General features: G+C 42.1%; 1 protein-coding gene across 1 annotated transcript; it reads right to left on the minus strand.

The window, feature by feature from the left end:
* Positions 1–579: 579 nt before the first annotated feature.
* On the minus strand, positions 580–3,535 carry RGS2 (regulator of G protein signaling 2). The gene is made up of 5 exons (XM_066191966.1): positions 3,400–3,535; positions 3,142–3,243; positions 2,985–3,046; positions 1,926–2,092; positions 580–1,545 (listed from the first exon to the last, which is right to left on the minus strand). Exons 1-5 carry the CDS (start codon positions 3,507–3,509, stop codon positions 1,351–1,353), a joined length of 636 nt encoding a protein of 211 aa, XP_066048063.1. The 5' UTR covers positions 3,510–3,535; the 3' UTR covers positions 580–1,350.
* Between the last annotated feature and the right edge of the window lie 15,812 nt (positions 3,536–19,347).

The following is a 19,347-nucleotide window of genomic DNA, read 5'->3' on the forward strand; positions in this document are numbered from 1 at the left end:
GCAGACCTGAAATGCAGATGCCACAAAACTAACTAGAGAATGGTTTGGGAAAAAACCAGTACATGGAATAACAAGAACCAGTAACTGAGCAACTGTCACCTAGCTGGGAGCCAAATAGTTTATTGTGCTATTGCTTCTCCTGACTTTGCACAGGTTTTGTGATGTTAAAGTCCTCTTAAACTTTTCTGAAGCAGAGGTTCTGAAGCAGGAGCAAGTGCAGTACTATGGGTGCCTGTGCTCCCAATGGCATCCTGTGAGCTATAGCAGCACTGCTGCTCTGTTTGATCTGGCATCATGGGTAGCTGAATGTGTGCCTTTCATGTCTTAGAGACTGGCTTCAAAGACTCGTTGGGACAGAGGATGCAGTTGAACATGTCTCCCTGTTAAATTTTCAAGCTCAGAAGGTTTTTATTCTGTTGATAAAACCTAAAGAGAAAACTCACTTCATAGATTAAGGACTAACTGCTTTAAAACTAGCCCTATTAAGATCTCAACCAGGACCCACAGGGTCCCCATACTCTGGAGTCCAGTGCCAGACAGTATCTGTGTGTGCACTACAAATTAGGTGACAAAAGAAGCTCTGTATCAAAATAGTTTATTAAAAACAATAAAACTTCACTGAAGCTTCCTGTCTTCAAGACAGACTTATGACATTGCAGCATTCAACACAATCATAATCCACATATAAATATAATACTATACAGCTCGTGTTCACCTTGGCAAAGTTCTGCCCTCAGTCTGGCCCCACACAGCCCTGCTGACACAACCCAGCCCTGCATACTTTAGCTGCAGAACCTGTTCCTCTGGGAACAGAGTTATCCTATCCCTTCCTCCCCTCACAGTGCTGTTACTGTGAGGAGGTTGCACAGAAACCCAGCACACCTCTTGGCAGCTCCAGGCAGTAACAAAACCGGTGTGAGCACACTGAGCCTGACAACAGCAACACTGGGGGATGTTTAGGAAAAATAAATAGGCAACCAATTACTCAAGTTCCCAGCAGTGCCCAAGCGCAGAGAGCAGCTTCTGTCCACAAGAAGGAAGCTCTGTCTGGACCGGCTGCATCTGTCCTTGGCTGTGACAGAAGGGCTCCTGCACAGCCACCTCTTGCTGCAGCCCTGGCAAAGAAGGGCAGTGCCAGCAGTGCTGGCTGGCACGCTTCTGCCATCTCCCCTGAGCACCCTCCAGCAGCATCACCGGGGGCCATCAGCTCTGCATGAAGCCAGTATTTGTCCTTGCACCATGGCAAACAGAGTGCTCAGTGCCCCAGCCTTTTGGGTCAGGATGCTGCTCACGAGCTGTGGCTTGGCTTCCTCACCAGCCCAGAGGTTGCTTCTCCCTCCTCTCCATCACTCATGTGCCCTGGGTTGCTCTGCTGATAGGTGTCTTCTTGCACAGTTCCTGGTAGAATTCCGATTCCAAGAACCGCGGGTAGGAGTTATTCTCCATTAAGCTGTAAACCCTCTTTTGTGCAGCACTGAAACAGGTATGGGTGGCTTCCTGGATGTTCTGCGCGATCATGTTCTTGGTCTGGAAGTCTATGTTTATCTGAAATACAGAAAGAGGGACATTACTCCTGAGAACAGAATTCAAGTGTAATACACAGTAAGTACAACTTCTGAAGAGGCGAAAAGGGCAAGACCCCATTATGACAGGGTCAAATTACTGGAGAATTTTCTTTAAGAATATTCTTCTTTTGCACAAAACCAAAACTAATTCAGATATATCTTTTCTCAGTTAAATTGGAAATTCTCTGCAACACTGCTTGTGCCATTTTCCAGCGTGGTGAAAAGGCAGTTGTATTTGGACCCAGACATTAACAGTGAGGTTATGTACAATGCAGTTCAACATCTGTATCTTGAGTTCAAAGAAATAACAGCTGTAAGAACTCAGACTAGGGCATTTATATTTAAGCCGCTTTTCTTTACCTCTTTGGGAGCCTCCTTTTCAATGAAGTCATTGTAGATTTTCTTTGCTTTAGATGTCAGCTTTTGGGGTGATTTTGTTTTCTTGAAGTCCTCACAGGCCAACCAGAACTCAATGTTCTCTTCACAAAACTCAGACTTCAAAAAAGCTCGGAAAGCAGCAAGACCATCTAAGGAAAAAAAAAGTACTCACCATCAATTAACTATTTCAGGAATCTTGATTATACCTATTGGTCACATCAGTTTCTACCAGAATGTTTTGCTGTAGGTCTATTTTTTTCAGCGATACCATGGCAATAAAAATATTCCATAATTAATGTTTGCAAGCAAGTTAATGCTTTAACAGCTTGGCAGGTTTCACTTTGCGTTTGCCATTTCTTAGGGACACACAAAAAATGAAACCATTTCTATGGTTATGTTTCCTCCTGTGATGCTTGAGAATACATTAAAAAAAAAAACTATTTCTCTTTAGATAAGCTCTCCTCTGTTAACCTTTAGACTGCAGTAAATATGACTGCTACAGTTCTCTGGAATATTCTTTCAATGGAAAGAATGACTCAAGCTCAAAGAGCAAACAGTAGTATTATTTCTTAGTCTTTTCGCTTTGCAAATGAATGTTGCTTCTTGTAGAGCTACAGTAAAACCCCAAGATCACTGAACCTGTGTTTCAGAATCCTTCCCACATTACTAGAAAGCATTTGCTTTGGTTATGCAGTGAGCTCAGGGAATAAATGCCTTTTTCCCATTTGGCAAAGCCAAGCTGACAGGTATGATTTTAGCTACAGGGATTTCACCAAAAAAAAAATCTACTGAGGTATTCTGTTTTATTATTAGTTTACATTAAAAAACAAACAAACAGAAAAAACAACAACAAAAAACCAAACCAAAACACTTCCATGTATTTTGGCTATAAATTGTTAAAAGTATTTAACTGGCAAGATCAGAATCAAAGCTCTTTACTTGAGAGGTTCAGTGCTGACATGGACAGAAGGAAACTCTTAGAGACATATAAGCTTCTCCATCCCTTTGCTCCCAAATGTCACTTTTTGAAGAAAAACTTACACTTGTTAGCAAGAAGTTCATCAAAGGCTTCTGACCACAGCTGGGCTTCTTCTGGGGAAGGTCTGCAGAAAGAGGGAGAACATCAGACTACACTGCTCAAGCTTTACTGCTTTTGAAGAACACTCGGGTTATTTAAAGTCTCTTTCTCATAACTTACCTGAAGTAGTTGCAGTGCTTCCCTGTCTTCTTACATTTCCTTTTGTTAGAATTGGAAGAGTTCTGCAGGAAGTAGCTCAGTCTTGTTTTCCAGTCTTTAATGCTGGAAGAAAGAAGAAGGAGATTGCTCGTAAAAAATGACAGCTCGCAGAGCTTTAGACAGCAGCGCCTTCCCTGAGGCGGCTCCTGCAGCGGGAGTCACACGCAGCCCCTGAAGGCAAGGAAAACACTTCCCCTCCCTGCGGGCGGGGGGACTCACATCGTTCTCTTCATCCTGCCCTTGTCGGCCTCCTCCGGCTCGCTGCGGCGGCGGCCGCCCCGCTCCATGCGCCCGCCGTGCCGCACCGCCAGGATCACGGCGCTCTGCATCCCCAGCGACCCGCTGTGCTCCGCCCGCCCCGCGCCCGCTCTTATGGCCCCGCGGCGAGGTGGGGCCGGGCCGGGCCGGGCCGGGCCGGGCTGAGGGCGGCACCGAGCCAGCCACGCCTGCCTGTCATTCGCAGCGTAGCGAGCTTCGCCTTCGCCGCGCGTCGTGTCTGTTTTCCGCCTTTATTTCGTTTTTTTCTTATTCCCCCTCTTCTTGGAAATCTTTCGGCGTGTCACACCGCCAAAGGGCTGGCTGTCCTTTCCGTCAGTTTAAAAGCATACCCTGCTCTTCTGGAGCTGTTTGTTTTAAGGTTATTCAGATTTTTGAGTGTGGCCAGTACGTGAAAAAGGAAGGGCTGAGCCATATTTCTTCAAAAAATGAAGTAGCTGTAAGTTTGAGCGTAAAGTGCTTTTGATGTCGCCCTCCTGCTAACCCAGGCTGCGGATCCCCTTCCATCCCGTGTCTGCTCAGGGTTGCGCTCTGGGCAGCGTTGCCCCCTACCAGTGAATTGTGTAAATTACTCCCAGCACTGGAAAGGGAACTTGCAGCGCTTCACTCGAGCACTCGGCTTGTTGAAAAGGCCGTGTGGTCCTTCTCGGCAGAGTCCAGCTGGAGCGTATCATGTCCAGACAGTTTGGATTTAGGAACCATGTGAGTTTCTCTTCACCCTCTCTCTGCTTTTCTCCTCTTTTCTTCAGAAAAAGAGTCTTCCTCTCCACAGTACCTTGAGCCTGTCTTTCCTGCCACAAAAAGCAGTGTCCAGAGAGGCTGACTCCCAAAATGCCATCTGACTTCAACACAATCACATAGCATAAACGTCTGGTCCTTTTAGATAATCACTGTGTCCTTACAACCTCTGCTTGCTGAACAAGCTGCATGAAAGCATTTTGCTTTAGATGAGATGTCTGGGGAAAGGAATGCCATTTAATTTCTGACAGCATTTAAACAACTTTTCGGTGCTTCTGGTTGTACTTTGCGGTGTATATTGATCTGATAGAAAAATGAAGTTCAGTTCTATAAATTTTACCAAATCACTTTAAATATTTTTTGCAACAGGTAGCTCTTGGTCCTGTATATGGTACATACATAAAGGGAAATTATTGTGAGAGTGGTTACTATGGGAGAAAGTATGGAAAGAGTAAGGCTCTAAGTGCAGTAAATCATCAGTTCCAGAAACTCTGTGGGGTGAAGTTGCCAAAGCAAAGAGCAGCGCAGGCAGTGCCAGGATGATGGATGGATGTGTGCTGACTGCCTTCTAGTGCTTCCATCGTCACTGGTGGGGAGAGCCAGCGCCAGGCAAGCTGTGAGCGCGCTGGGGCTGCGGGACAGCCTGTGACACACGGGAACACTGCCCACACGTGCAGGCCTGGCACAGGCAGGCTTGGAATGACACAGGGCAACTCAGCCTTGGCCTTCCCCACACTGCAGCCTCTGCAAAGGATCAAATGATCTACAAAGGAGAACAGCATGTTCTCCCTGCCACCCGACTTGCAGATTTTCCCGGTTCGGATGCTGGTTTCGAGTTTCTTTCACCTGATTCTCAAAGCTGAATGGGGGAAAATGTGCCAGCTATTGGGAAGTGGGAAATTTCAGAGTCTAGCAAGCTACAGTAAGGATTGGTTAAGCAATTATATTTTGGAGCTTACCCATAGAACACCAGAGATCCTGCAGATGTTTAAAGCCTGACAAAATGTTTTCTTGTTGGTCCTAGAGGAGGATTGCAAGGGTAGAGCTGGGATATTCCCAGCGTCTGCCAAGTTGTAAAGTTGGCAGTAGTCAGCATATGGAAAGTTGCAGCATGAATCATGTATTTATCTGATACTTTCCATTTCAAACTTTTAATTTCTTCTTTCAGAAACCCATAAAATGGAAGTACTAGTTAAGGAAGGCAGTTATAACACGCATATCTTTCAAGGGTGAAAAAAACAGGTGAAAAATTACGCTGAATATAGAATTGTGAGATTAGATAACCTTATAAAAATTCTTATTGTAGTATTTGGTTTAAAAAATATTTAGATTAAAATTGAAGTTTGTTGGCTGCATTAGGTATATTTTGGTTTATATATTTATTGCACTTTTAAAACATGGATATTGCTGTTTTTTCCAGTAAAACAGACACTTTACAAAATACTTTCTTGCTTCACCATGGTGTGTTTTCTGGCTGGGACAGTTACCTTTGCAGGATGTCAGTTACACATCTGCATGATAAAACATGTTTTCCATTTATGTTCAAGGGCCAAGAAAAAGCATCTGACCTCCCACAATGTCACCGGTGTGCTGTGTGAGGACCCTGTCAGGGCTGGGATGGAAGGGAAGGGGGCTGGCCAAGTTATCCCCTTGAGAACTTCCCCAGATTCTGTGGGCATGAAGTGGCCCTTGGTGGCTGCACTGCCTGAAAGAGTGTTGGGGCTCACTGAGCAGTTTTAAAGGCACCAAACCCAAGCATTACTTCATTTTATCAATTTCTGTTATTTTAAAGGAAGATGGCAAAGTGACTCAGGTGGTTAGCTCGCCTTTCTGAAAGGGGATCTGTTTCACACCAGTGGTGTCATACCAACTGGACAAAGGAGATTTGGCATCTCAGCCTTTTCCCGTGCTGTGTCTTGCAACAGTGCATTGAAATTTCCAGGAGAACTAGGAATTAGGGTTGTTAAGAAAAGCCCTGGGTTGCAAGTGCAGCCCAAGTTCAGGTGTGTTAGCACAGCACAATGTGGGGTGCTGCTGGAAAATCAATGTCTCCAAGCTGTGGCTCCTTTCATTGGGAACGGGGCTGAGTGGCTCCAAGCAGTGCCCAGGGGAGCACTGCATATCTGCCTGTGGGTGTGCTGACCTCTGCCCTTTGGAAAGAGGGAAGGTCTTGGTAGCTGAGGACAAACGCAAACATAGTGCTCAAGTTTTCCTTTATGTCCTCCTTAAGGCTTCCATCTATTTCTGTCCCACTAATCTCATTGGCAAGGGGCAAGGCCGAGGGAAAGTGGTGGGAGGAGAGAGCCTGGAGCCCAAACTTTGCTATTGAAGTCGGTGACAGATTTGCCATCGCCTGCAGCAAAATCTGATGTCAGACATTTAATGGCACAAGCGCTGACTCTGGAGATCACACGTCATTTTTCAGAGCTTTTCTTGAGAATATTTTGTTCTTTTTCTGCTTTTATAATTCCTATGGGCACCAGGGATGGCTGGATGTACAGGGGACTGTAAGAGAGGCAATAAACATCCTGGGGAAAGATTAGGATTTTTCCATCTCGGTTACGTTCTATGTCGCAATAGCTATGCTGATCACTTGAAGTAGCGAGTTGTTCTCACTAAATGATACTTAAATTCGTGTCTGCACTTTGTGAAATGCCAACCCTTGTTTCTTTCTTTTACTTGGCTGATAGGACACAGGAAAAGTGATCCAGAGTTTATAGCTGAGTTTCATAAAGCCAGGAGGACAGAACTGCTTTTGCATAGTAATTCAGACTGTGAATGGGGATTGTTTGAGGGATGTCTTATTGAACACTCAGCTATGACTAGCTGAAAAATCATATTCAAAAGAAGGAACAAGATGTTGAGCCATGTCTTTTTGTTTTTTAATGCAAATTGCAAATGACACAGATGAACTTTCCTGTATTTTTTGTTGTTCTTGAATGTACAGCTGTACAATCCTGTGCTGTGCTGTGAGATGATTCATGTAAGCATCAGAACAGGAGATCAGCAAAGCACACCACACCGTGACCCTCTGTTCTTACCTCCCTTTCAGGCTGTGTCTTCTCTGAAGTGCAGGTACTGATCAGTACAGAGGAGCAGAGAGGTTCCCAGGTATAGTGCCAGCAAAGGCTTTGTTCTGTGCATTGCTGAATAACAGCAGCCAAGTCCAGGCTGTGTGGTAGGGCACTATTTTCTAAATGAATATTATGGTTATGAATAATAAAATTGCCAGTCTTTCTCTTTTTTTTTTAATAAGTGAAGAAGTTCACTCAAACCCTTGTCTAATACTGAGACTGCTGAAGTCATGTTATTGCATTGTCTGACTCTGGCCCTGCCGTCTGTGCCTGACAGGCTGTTGTACTTCCTCCAGTATTATTTTCCAGTCATAAAGCTCAAAACGTGCAAATCACCAAAAGCCATTTCAGGATCTAAATTTAGCACTACTATGGATTAACACTAACCTGGACCAATTATGTGCTCAGTCTTTCCTAAATAAAAATAAAATATATCTCATTATGAATGGATCTTGTTCCACTTAAACAGCAAAACCCTCTGAGTAATGTACAAACTAGACAGAGTTCTCTGAGAACTTATCAGTTTCATCCCTTAGCCACCTTGTTTTGCATAAACACTGACATTAGTTTATAAAAGTTCTAAAAATAGACCTGAAATTTGTCAGCTGGACCAGCTGGGACTGTGTATCTACATACAGGGTTGCTGTTGTGTGGATATGTATGTCTTTATTTTAGTGATGCTGTGAAAAGAATATGAATTTAGGCATTGAGCCTAAATTGTGATTCCCCGTCTGACCCTGGACATTTGGAAATGTTGGTTTTGAAGGAGACACTAGACAGCAGCAGGCAGGAATTGGCACAGCAGGTTCCCTGGGAAGCAGGGATGGGTGTCCTGCTCATGTCAGATCTGCTTTATCCCTTCTGCAAAAAAAGCTGAAAGGAGACCTGTTAATATAGTCTGCATTCTAAAGGACAGGACATTCTCAAATTCCTTATGCCTTTTGTCAAAACAGAAAGCAAACAGCTTAGCAAGAAGCAGGGTGTTTTTAACAATGAAGTTTTCTTAGCAGATGCAAGCTGTTACACCATCTCAGGTGAAGAGAGACGATCAATCTTGTTTGAGGTTAGCCACGTGATGTAGAACACTGACTCCATGTCCTGTTCCATTTGCAGCCTATTTTACACAACCCCCCCTCCCCCTGCCGCCCCAAAGAGTGTATTTGTTAACCTGGGTGTGCAGAGGGACATTAAACAATCAGATATGTTTGTTAAATCTGGATGTGGGGCACCATTTTTATCATATTATCTGCATGTAACACAGTACACAGCCCTTCTGATGGCTCTTTAATCCATGCTAATGAAAGTCTCTGCAAATACCTGAATGGTGTTAGTCAGACATTGATTCAGAAAGTCTCTGTGGCTTCGGGAATCACTTCCTTTTACAGCTAGAGATCAGAGTATAGGAGTACAACCATTTGTGCCCCACCTTAAAAGTTCAAATTAAAATAAGCATTGAAAATAAAAAGTAAAAACAAGTACTTTATTTGAAATGAGATTAAATTTCTTTCTTATTTTGCAACAGGCAAAAAAAGGTTTAAAAAGCCCACTTCTTGGGACACCCTGATCTTCATGCTGGGTAGAACTAGCAGAGGTTTAGTTACACTTTTTTAGTGGAAAACAAAAACATTAGCAAACTGTCAAATTTGTCAGGGGAAATTTTTCATTTCTTTCAAATTATTTCAGGGTGATATTTTCTTTTTATCACTTTCAGTGTTGCAGCTTAGGCTTTTTGGTGAAGAGTAGAAAGGTAATGAATGTCTTTGAGATGTGATAAAGGCTGCATGGTAATGGAGAGGAAGCATCATCTGAGCAAATCTGCTTATCAGTCAGGAGACATCTCGGGAAGGGTGACCTTACACCCTTTCTAGTCATCATACTGACAAAAACTGCTTCAAAATTTGTAGGTTAAACTCTCTTTAATTAGAAAAGGCTGGAATGAGGGTTCCCTGTACAAGGTTATTAATCCCACAGTGGTACCCTGGGCTACTTCCAGAGTGAAGACTGGGAGAGAAAGAAAGAACAGGGTGAAATTTGTTCTCGTCAAAATGTGGAAATTCCTTCCTGGCTGCTTGAAGAGTACACTGGGGAGGTCAGACCAGGGTGTCTTTGAGGCGGTCTGGGAGACAGACATAGCCAAGTACCTTGACAGATTAGTAATTCTCTTAATGACAAATGTTGCGAAATAATGTTCCAATCCTCCGAGTACTGTAGGCAGGTACATGGTTCCCCTAGAACACTTTTTTAATTAGTTCAGCATTCAGTAAGGCCTTCAGAGCAGAGCAAATCATAAGTGACTTTAGGTGAATCATTCCATGTGGAAAATACAGGTCCAAACCTTAAAAAATATATGGAGAGAATGATAACATCATTCTTGTGTCTGAATGAATGTTAGGTAAAATTCCCCAGAAATTAGTAAAACTCTCCTTGCTGATATTGCAGTGCTAGATGTTGTCAGAACACTTACTGTCACAAACAGCAAACAGCAGTGACAGGTAATTTTGCATCAAAGAAACATTTTCTGGGCTGCTCGCAGTGCTAGGAAGTGTCAGTGCAGGACTGTACATTACTACAGGTTCCACTCAGAATTTTGAGAGGCTGCAAATAACTCATTGACTATTCTGGAAAACTCCTTTTTAAAGGGACTGTAGTCAGTACCACACTGTGCTACAGCCTCCAGTTAGGATCTGTGATGATATCTCCACATTAGGCACTTGGTATTTCTTAAGGATGCTCTTCAAGGATCGCTTGATGCATCATTGAGAAATGAGAGCAAGAAACCTGAATTAACAAAAGAAACAACAAAAATTTACCATTTTTTCACTGGATATAACTACTAAAATGTACCAAATAGATAATTTAAAGGAAGAAAAGGAAATCTTGCCAGTTGTTAGAGGATGGGGCAGGTTAATTGGAGGTGACAGAGGGGAGAGTTGAACATGTCTGTTCAGCACTTCTCTTCTGGCAAGTTCATCTTTTCCAAGATGAACTACTGCAGAGGGGGCGGTGCTCCATGATGTTGGTTGTGATTTCACCTGCTCCTTCCAGGAAGCTTCTCTTAACTCCTTTTAAAATGAAACCAACTGTGTGGCAGTTTGTAAACAGACACTTCAAAACAGGATCCTTCAATACTTTTTCTGATGTGTGTTGCTCTGAGGGGTGACATGTGAGCTGCAGTTCAAGTTCTGGAACAGTGAACTTATTTCAGATTTAACTTTAAACTGGTGTTTAGTTGCTATGGATTTTATTATTTTTTAAATCAAGTTGTTTACCTAATGTCTTTGCTTTAAGTAAGTTTGTTTTTCTGGTAGTTTTCCAACAGAAACAGTTATTTGAAGACTGGGACAAAATTCCTGGCAAGTTTATAACTGAGGAAGAAAGCAGCGGACAAGAGGGCTCAATCAGCTCTCTGGGATATATGTGAACATATTAGGAATCATAGGATGCCTAGGTAAATTGCAAGGGGTAATGAAAAGAAGAACAAAAATTATCTGGAGGAAATTACCTTCTGCTGTGTCCTGTACGAATATCCACTGAATAACTAATGCCCACTGTATTGATTATGTTCTGCTTGCTTTGCCTACACGAGAAGTGAGGACAATTTTTTCTGTGTATTATGGAATTATTCCTGCTTTGCATGTGTATTTTCTTTTTTTTCTTTACTCCAATCCATGCACAGTAAGCAGCAAAGAGAGATTTGGAACTGGACACAGATTAAGCACAGGGAAAGCTGCTTGAAGCTAGAGGGTATTTTTTCATCTATGGTTTCTCTGCAAGTAAATGGAGAGTAAAGAAGGATGTGGTGAGATTCTCTGCTGTGCTTTCGGGTTTGCAGCAGGTGTTACATAACTGCCCTGTGTGCATCATACAGGCATGGTACTTGGAATAATATTTACTAAATCTTCTGTCTGCCAGTATTATTTAATTTGCTTCTATTAAAACAAATTGAAACAAGAGATTGTTACAACTCAAAATGAGCTACTTTTCTTTGCCAGTTGGCATTTACATTTATAATGCATTACTAGCCAGCTCATTTTCTTTTTTGGTTTTAAGTACAGCTGAGAAATCAACAGGTCTCTATTACACTACATCCCCATTTTTTTCTCTCCCTCATGGGAGGAAATCTAGTAAGGGCTGGGTTTTGTTTGTCTGTCTGCTTGCTTTTTAAATTTCTGAGTGAAGAATCAACATGTATTTATAATGTTATTGCAGCAAGTTCTTTCTAAACTGGGGAAAATGGATCAGGAAAGAATAGGTAGATGCAGACCTGCAGCATGTCTGCTGTAGTTTGGGCTAGCTGTCTTGTCAATGGAGCTGGGCTACCATGATGGCTGTAGTGGTGAAAAGCGGTATTTCTCAGCTGTGACACACATGGTGGTGTGGCTTTCCAGCAGCATCTGACCTGGCCAGCTGGCACCTCTGGCAAAATAGCTGTTATGGCTGGACCGCCTCTGAGCAGAGCTGCCCTCAGAAGCGGGCAGGTTGTTCCATGTTCTCCATGAACCTCCACTTTCCCTGGCATGACTGAAAATCTACATTGCAAATGTGTACTCAAGCACAGCTGCGGCCAGAGAGGGAAGAGGTTGTACAGAGGGGTGAGAAAGGAGCGTTTGCTGCCATGGGTCTGTGCTGCCCGCTGTTTACCTGCTCCTGCACCCGGCCCAGGAGCACCTTTTGTGTGGAACAGCCCAGTGCCAATGTCCCGCACAGCTGGACTGAGTCCCAGCAGCCCTGGCTCCACCCCTCTCTTGGTCACAGCTGGCTGTCACCCTGCAAGGGCTGTGTCACTGTCTGAGGGCAGAGCTGGGCAATGCCAGACCTGCAAGGCTGGGAGCTCCCTTGGGACGCTGTCCCCTTCCCAGACACGTGTGCACTCACTGCTTCTCTTCTGTAGAGAAATACGTCTGTGGCTCCTTTCTTCCCAGCAAGAGCTTTGAAGTGGTGCTGGCAGCTGGAAAGTGCCTTCTGAATAATGAGGCTGAATGTTTCCCTCTCTGTATTTTTATTTTTATTATTTTACTTTTCATGTTTTCTCTCCACTCTTGAGAACTGTGTGTTCTGTGCTGCTCTGATTGTAATTTTTTTTTTCAAACAGTGAAATAGCAATACTGGCCCAATGTATTAAGCTTTTAAAAGCAGCCATTTATTACCATTCACAATTGATCAAGTTTAAGGACACAATTATTTATAAATATTTACCTAAAGGGTAATGAGACAAGAAACCAAGAATGTTTTCCCCAATCCCCTATACTGACCTGATCATGTATTATCATTTAGCAGATTTACAGTGATTTCCCAGCTCTGTGAGCTCTCCATACAGAGGTAAGAAAGCTGCCAATGAGCAGCTCGAAGATTTCCTTTCAGCTTTTAAATATACTGGGGAAAATTGAAAGGTATGAAGCATTCTGAAAATTTCTGGGTGCCTGTATTGGTTATTCTAACCTGTGCTGTAGGTTTATCCTCACCTGCTTTGCTCTGCATAAGCTGCATGTAGCTGAAAGTGTGATCTGAGGACTGGATCAGTAAGATTAAATAGTAACTGAGGTTTAATTGCATTAACAAATTATATGCTGTTTAGCAAGAGTATAAAAAGTAGATAATGTAAATGCCAGCAGACATTCTTTTTGCAAAAATAATGAACTTTAAAAATGCTGTGCTTTACAGACTCTGAGTTAAAATAGCCTTGTCTAAAATGTAACCTCTTCTGGAGTACATAAAGGGGAGTTAGGTTTCTACTTTTTTTCAGAAATTGTTATCTGCAAAGCATTCTGTTATTTTTGCGGCAACAGAGGACTGTTAGATTTTGCAATCTCAGAAGTTTCTATATTGGCTTGTATTTTGCCCTGCTGTTTGTCACCCTCTTCCTAGAGGGTAGTTTTTGGCTTTGACTCAAACCACAGAATGCTGGGATGTATTTGAGGAACATGATGAAGTTTTAAACTCGCTATGAACAATGCAGACGAAACTGCATTGTACTAAATCATGCAGCTGCATTGACCTGCATCACGTTTTGGAGAAGTAGTGGTTGTTTTCTGTCTTTTGTCTCATGTCTTTGTCATTAAGTAGCAAGGGTTTACATGCTCAGGGACTTCTTTTCCTTAAGATACATGGAACCTTTGGATGTTTTCAGCCAGCAATGTAACTACCTTGAACTTCCTGCTTAATCCACTTGAGGGTTTTAAATAGGTATTTTTAAAGCAAATTTTTCACAAAGCAAACTCAAATGCATGTGAAATTATCCTCATCTACAGTCAGGTTCGATTTGAACTGGAATGTTCTCCGAGTGTGATAACAGCATTTTGTACTCTTTAGAATTTAGGGTAGTTTTAGGGAGAGAGAGATTGAGAGCTTTGATGATTCTTTTTCTGTAACCATTTTGAGGTGAAATCCTCTCTGGGTAGAGATATCCATTTGTATTGTTTACTTTGCCACAGTCAGCCTTTGCTCGGTCATTAACAGGCTGGGTTTTCATCAGCTCCTGGATAAACTGAGCTTCTTTTCTGCTAGCTTCTCTGTTACTCCCATGCCATTTTCAGGGCTGCACAAGGTGCTCTCCATTTTCTAGACATGCATTTTGTGAAACATTACTTTTGCTCCTGTTGCTTTTTTTCATTTTTCTTAACCAAATTTTAGTCAGTAGTTAAATGTGGATGTGCTCAAGAAATGTTGTGAGACAAAAGCATTACCAGGTAATTAGTGTTTGATACTTAATTGCTGCCCTTTTTGAAATGTCATGTTCAAAGCCACTAGAAAAATGTGGTGGTGGCAAATCTTCCATGTTTTTTGTTATTTCATAGTTCCTTAGCTCTTGCTGGGAGCAGGCTGGAATACTCATGGGCAATAGGTCTGTAAATGGGTACTAAAGGACGGTTGTTTTGGGCTTATCTAACATTATCAAAGAGACAGTGCAAAGAAGGGAAATCACAATGACCAAAGAGGTGAAACTACAATTAGGGGATCACCTGATACAAGCAGTAAGAGAGCAGTTAGAATAGAAGCAAACCTATTTTCAACCAGCAGGTAATAACCACCTGGAACTTGCTTCCATGGGAGGCTGTGGTGATGGACCAGTCACTGGGTTCAAGTAAATTCATGGACAACAGATCCAGAAAGAGATGCTAAAAAGGACGGGGATGCTCTAAAATCCCTATTGTAATAGCTGTGAATGCAGAACCACTGTGAGGGGAACAGAGCAAGAAAACAGTCGGATTTTTGTGCTGTCCCTATCTGCTTACTTCACCATCACTGAAGACTGATTGCGGGGCTAGGGAAGGCAGTGCTCTGCCCCACTGTGGCATTTCTTGTGCCCTTATAAGTTTTATTTATTTCTCAGACCACCACAATATTAGGGCTTAAAGTATTTACCTCTGAAAACTCTACAAGTAAGGACCTTGTATGTGTGCAAGATTTTGCTAGGCTCAGACCCTATACTTTATTTGGTTAAATAGGACCACGAACATTCACACAGCTAAATAAATAATCACGTCCAGTTAGTCCTGGCAGCTGAGCCAAAAGAGAGGCTTTAAGTGCCAAGGACTTAGAACATCTCTTTCTAATTTTACCCTGGCTCGAAGTATGTTTAGAAGATGAGGTATAGATAAAATCAGATAAGCAAAATTATTTAGTATCCTGTCACTTGTAAAATGTTTATCAGTTAAAAATAAAAGAGGTGAGAAAAATAAGTTAATCTTTTACAAAAAACAAAAACACATCTAATGGCTGGGTTATGAGCCTGTGTTTAATAAGCAGCAGGGGATGATTACAAACAGTCCACAGCAGCTGCTGACAGACATCCTGTTTTTGGCAGCTTGTGCACAGCTCACCAAGAGAAGCTACCTGCAGAGGTAGCAAATCTCCATGTGTTGTCTTAGCTGGAGCTAATTAGCCGGAAGATAGGTAGAAAAACATGAATGACTCAGCTGGGTACTGCAGCTGTTTGGAGGTGTTCCAGCTGATTGGTTTTCTGGTAGAAAAAGCTGGTTCTTTCAAAGGATAACATCTTGCTAGGATATGTAATCTCAATAAGAATGTCTTGTGTGCTCTGCCCAGACTATTCCCCAAATTTGTCAGCTCTCTGGCAGTCACCAGGCAGGTGGTACAGAGGTGAGCTCTTCCCATCTTCCTCTGCTGGATTTGCAGTGGCTCCTGGCTGGTCTTGTAGCCATATCTGTCCTTCCAGCCGTGTCAGATGACTCTGTAGGCTGTCCAAGTCTACCATTGCAGATGATATTTTTTCATGTGTTTGAAATATTTTGCAGGCTGCATAGAAAATCTTCCAGGCAGCTGCTTTAATATACAAAGAGCCTGGAGGCAACAGAAGCCCTTGGAGAAAATACAGCAGATGCTTTTTTTCTCCTCCAAGAAAAATGTCAGTAGGTTCTTGTTTATTGATTTGGACACCAAGAGGGATTTTCAGTGTTTTTCTGAAATATTGCCAACTGACATTGGATTTTTTCCTGCCCTTAGCAGTGCACTAATACCTAATGGCATATAAGCTTCACCCTTATTTTGTTTATGAAACAGGACTTGTGGCAGAGGAAGCTGAGGATGGTGCCTATGCAAAAAATCTATTAGTGGGTTTCATAGCTTATGGCATACATCAAATCTAATGGTTCATGCTACTTGTGGGGAGATGGGCAAAAAAGAGAAAAGAAAAAGCCTCAGCAGCCATCTGAGAAAAGCAAAAAGCACTGCCATGGCACCTCAGGGGGGAAGGAGGTGATGTTCTAAGGGCAAACAGGGACCTGCCAGGACGGCACCTTGAAACACCAGGCAGCTGTATTTCCCCTTTGCCAAGTCTGTTCATCTCTTTCAATACTTCATTTTTTATCAAACACTCCTTTTAAAAAAATCACAGGATTGTGTTTAAAGACACATCATAAGTTTGGATGATTTTGAGTGTTCTCTCAACCTAAAATGTCACTTTAGCTCAGTGTTTTCCTGCTTTTACAACCATGAGTACTGCTGGAATGAGAAGGCAGGAACAACCAACCATATGTTCCTCTTCACTGGGGAACAGTTCCTTATTTCAGTTATAATATTTGTAACTTTTTTGGCTCCGAGGTGCACAGGTTCCCCATCAGAGAGATTTATTTCGTGTTTGGTAATTTATATCTTTGTGGATGTTGTGGATGTCAAAACTTTGCAATGTATGAGGCAATGAAAAGGTTGAACTCAGCAAGTCATATTCCAGGGAAAAAATTGGAAGAAATTCCAGCCATGGACTTGCCCTTCCTGGAAGGCAAGGCAAGATTTTACCTCGAGGAGAAACAAAGAACTCACTTGTTTGTTTATCACAGAGTAAGAACTAATTTATCCTGAGGGTGGGAAGTTTGGATTCATTTTTGTCTTTTCCATATGAAAACTACTGTACTAATAAGGAAGAAGGGAAGGAAGAAGAAAAATGGGGCAATCACTTGACAATTAATTCTTGCAAAAGAGAAAAAATATGTTTACAGAACCGTGTTTATATTATGGGATGGAACAACCATTAGTGACTTTAAACATGAGCCATTTCAGCCTCTATAACTCCCAGATGTTCCTGCTGGAAGAGGCCAGCTGTCCCTCAGCCTTACTCACTGTGCACCCGAAAAAGGAATGTGGAGAGCTGGGCCTTCTACCTGACAGCTAAACACACCAAATGGTGATTTGTTTCTGCACGGGGTGGTCTTGCTGCTCTGGGTCTGACCCTCATGTCGCCTCTGAGTGTGATCCAGCTGACTACTCCAGTGCCAAACTGATGCTCTTGTCCCTTTCCCAGTCACTGGATCTGACCTGAGAAGAATAACGGGAGGAGGGTTAGGGTAAAGTTCCTGTCAGTGCATCTTTATGTCCTGCACTGCCTTTGCTGGATAACATTATACGCTAAGAAATGTGGAGATTACTCCTGTGCAAATTCCTTGCCTGGAGTTTGGGACACCTACCAATGATATTCTGAGGGGCAGACATTTAAAAGGAAAAAATAGGTATTTTGTTGTTCAAGGGGCTACTTCTTTTTGGGGATAATCGATGCAATAAGAATGAAGTCAGTTTTCAGAAGTGTGTGTTGTAACAATGAAAAACAGGATTGGGTTGAAAGATTGGAGGTGGTCCCATGGCACAATGTTTAGTCTGCATCTGGAATCATGACTATTCCCCTTGTTTTCCTCAGGACTCTGTAATTATTAAAAGAAAAAAAAGTCCAACACAGCAGCTAGATTAAGGAAAACATTTCAAAAATCTTCCCTGCCCTGTGAAACATTTCCTTTTAACCCTGAATTGATGGACACTGGAGAAGCCAGTTCTTATTTCTTTCCTTCACAAGCAGAAAACACCAGCTTTTCCATATTTCTGATCAGCAGGTTTCACCATGGATACAGATGACATCAAATACTCTTTTCTCTTTTCATTACATGCACCATTAAAATACACTTGGCACAGTTCAGAGAATTTGCAATATGGCCAGGTTTCAACTTTCAAATAAAAATACGCCTGTGTTTCTGATTTATTTGTCCTATTTATTGACTTTCTTCTTTTTTCTTTTTTCTTTTTTCTTTTTTCTTTTTTCTTTTTTCTTTTTTCTTTTTTCTTTTTTCTTTTTTCTTTTTTCTTTTTTCTTTTTTCTTTTTTCTTTTTTTCTTTTTTCTTTTTTCTTTTTTTTTTTTTTTTTTTCCAAGAAAACAAACTAGCTCTTGGGAATAAAGCAACACATGTTATAAGGGCTTCACACAACACATGTGAAGTGCTGTGGCAGGAATCCCAGTGCAGTGCAGCCTATACAGATGTTCCAAGAGCAGCTGTCAGCCTCAGCTGGGGCTGAGCAGAGGGCTCAGCATAGACAGGTGACAGCACTGCTTAGATGGATCCTGGCTGGCCAGCAAAGCTGCCAGCAAATTGCCAGAGCAGGTGGTGAGCTGCGTTTTATTGAGAGATGGAGCCGGGGACAGGGACTGTAAATATTATTGAAGGACTTGGCATGGCCCAAAGGCTTGACTAACAGGGTCCAGTAAGAAAGGGTTATTTTGGTGTGCGTGTTATATGGGCTGAGTTACTACAGCCAGCATTGCAGGTACATTTCAGAAAGCAAGGGTTTCAACAGCACATCCCATCTCTGGCACAGGGTTTGAACTTGTCATGGGTCCTTCTGTGGTCAGGCTGCAGTGGCAGTGGCTTAGTTTTAGTGCTGGTTTATTATAATGTTTATTATACACAGGGCACAGCAAGTTGTATCTGGGGTGCTTTGTGAAAAATAAAAGCAACCTGCTTGTGCAGTGAAGATTACAGTTCTGAAGTTCTCACATTCCTGCAGTCCCTGGGAAGGAACAGGAGAGGCACACCAGCTCCAAGAGGCCCGAACATCTTATATTTTTAGAAAGTACTTTGGGGAACATTAGTATTATTTTGATCTCATGCATTTCAAAATCAAGAGGAGATAAGGAGTCTCACTGCAAGAAGATGCGAAAATAAACCAATCGCATATTTTAAAAGTGGAAAAGAAACTTTCAGCATGATATTTTAAGGCTCTTAGGGCTGCTTGAATTAAATGTTTCTATCTCTTGCAGTGCAGTATCTAAAGAATCGATCACAGGTAGATTTAAAATAGCAGAGAAAGGAAAGCTGCCAGAGCTCTTTTTCCAGCAAAGTTTCTTCTTGCAAGTTTGCTGGGAATGAAGCAAGAAATAATAACAAGAGTGTTCTTTTACTTCCCTTTCTTCAAATATATTCTAAGAATTACCTGGAAAATATTCTTTCTCTAGCTAGGCAGTGAGGGTGCTCTTTCCTCTCAAGGCTCACTCTAACTATGTGAGAATTGCTACAACAGGAATAAGGTCAGCTCCTTGACTGAGTTTTTTTAAACTAGAAATTCATTGTTAAAAGAACAGCTTGACACCAAATTTGCTACCCAATATTATGTGAAAGTGCCGGCTTTGTGAGATGTCTGTGAAAGTTGCAAGAATATGATCAGTCCTCTGGAATTATTGTTTCCTAATTTTAATAAGGCAGCAAGTGCCTCAGAAGGTCTCAACAACTACTACTGATCTCAACAATCTACTGATTATGTATTTTAGCTTGGCTTTGGTGATATAAACATATGAGTTTTGGT

Source organism: Chamaea fasciata, unplaced genomic scaffold, assembly GCF_029207755.1.
Source record: "Chamaea fasciata isolate MVZ Bird 193981 ecotype frontalis unplaced genomic scaffold, bChaFas1.0.hap1 SCAF_10, whole genome shotgun sequence".
NCBI classification, from domain to species: Eukaryota; Metazoa; Chordata; class Aves; order Passeriformes; family Sylviidae; genus Chamaea; species Chamaea fasciata.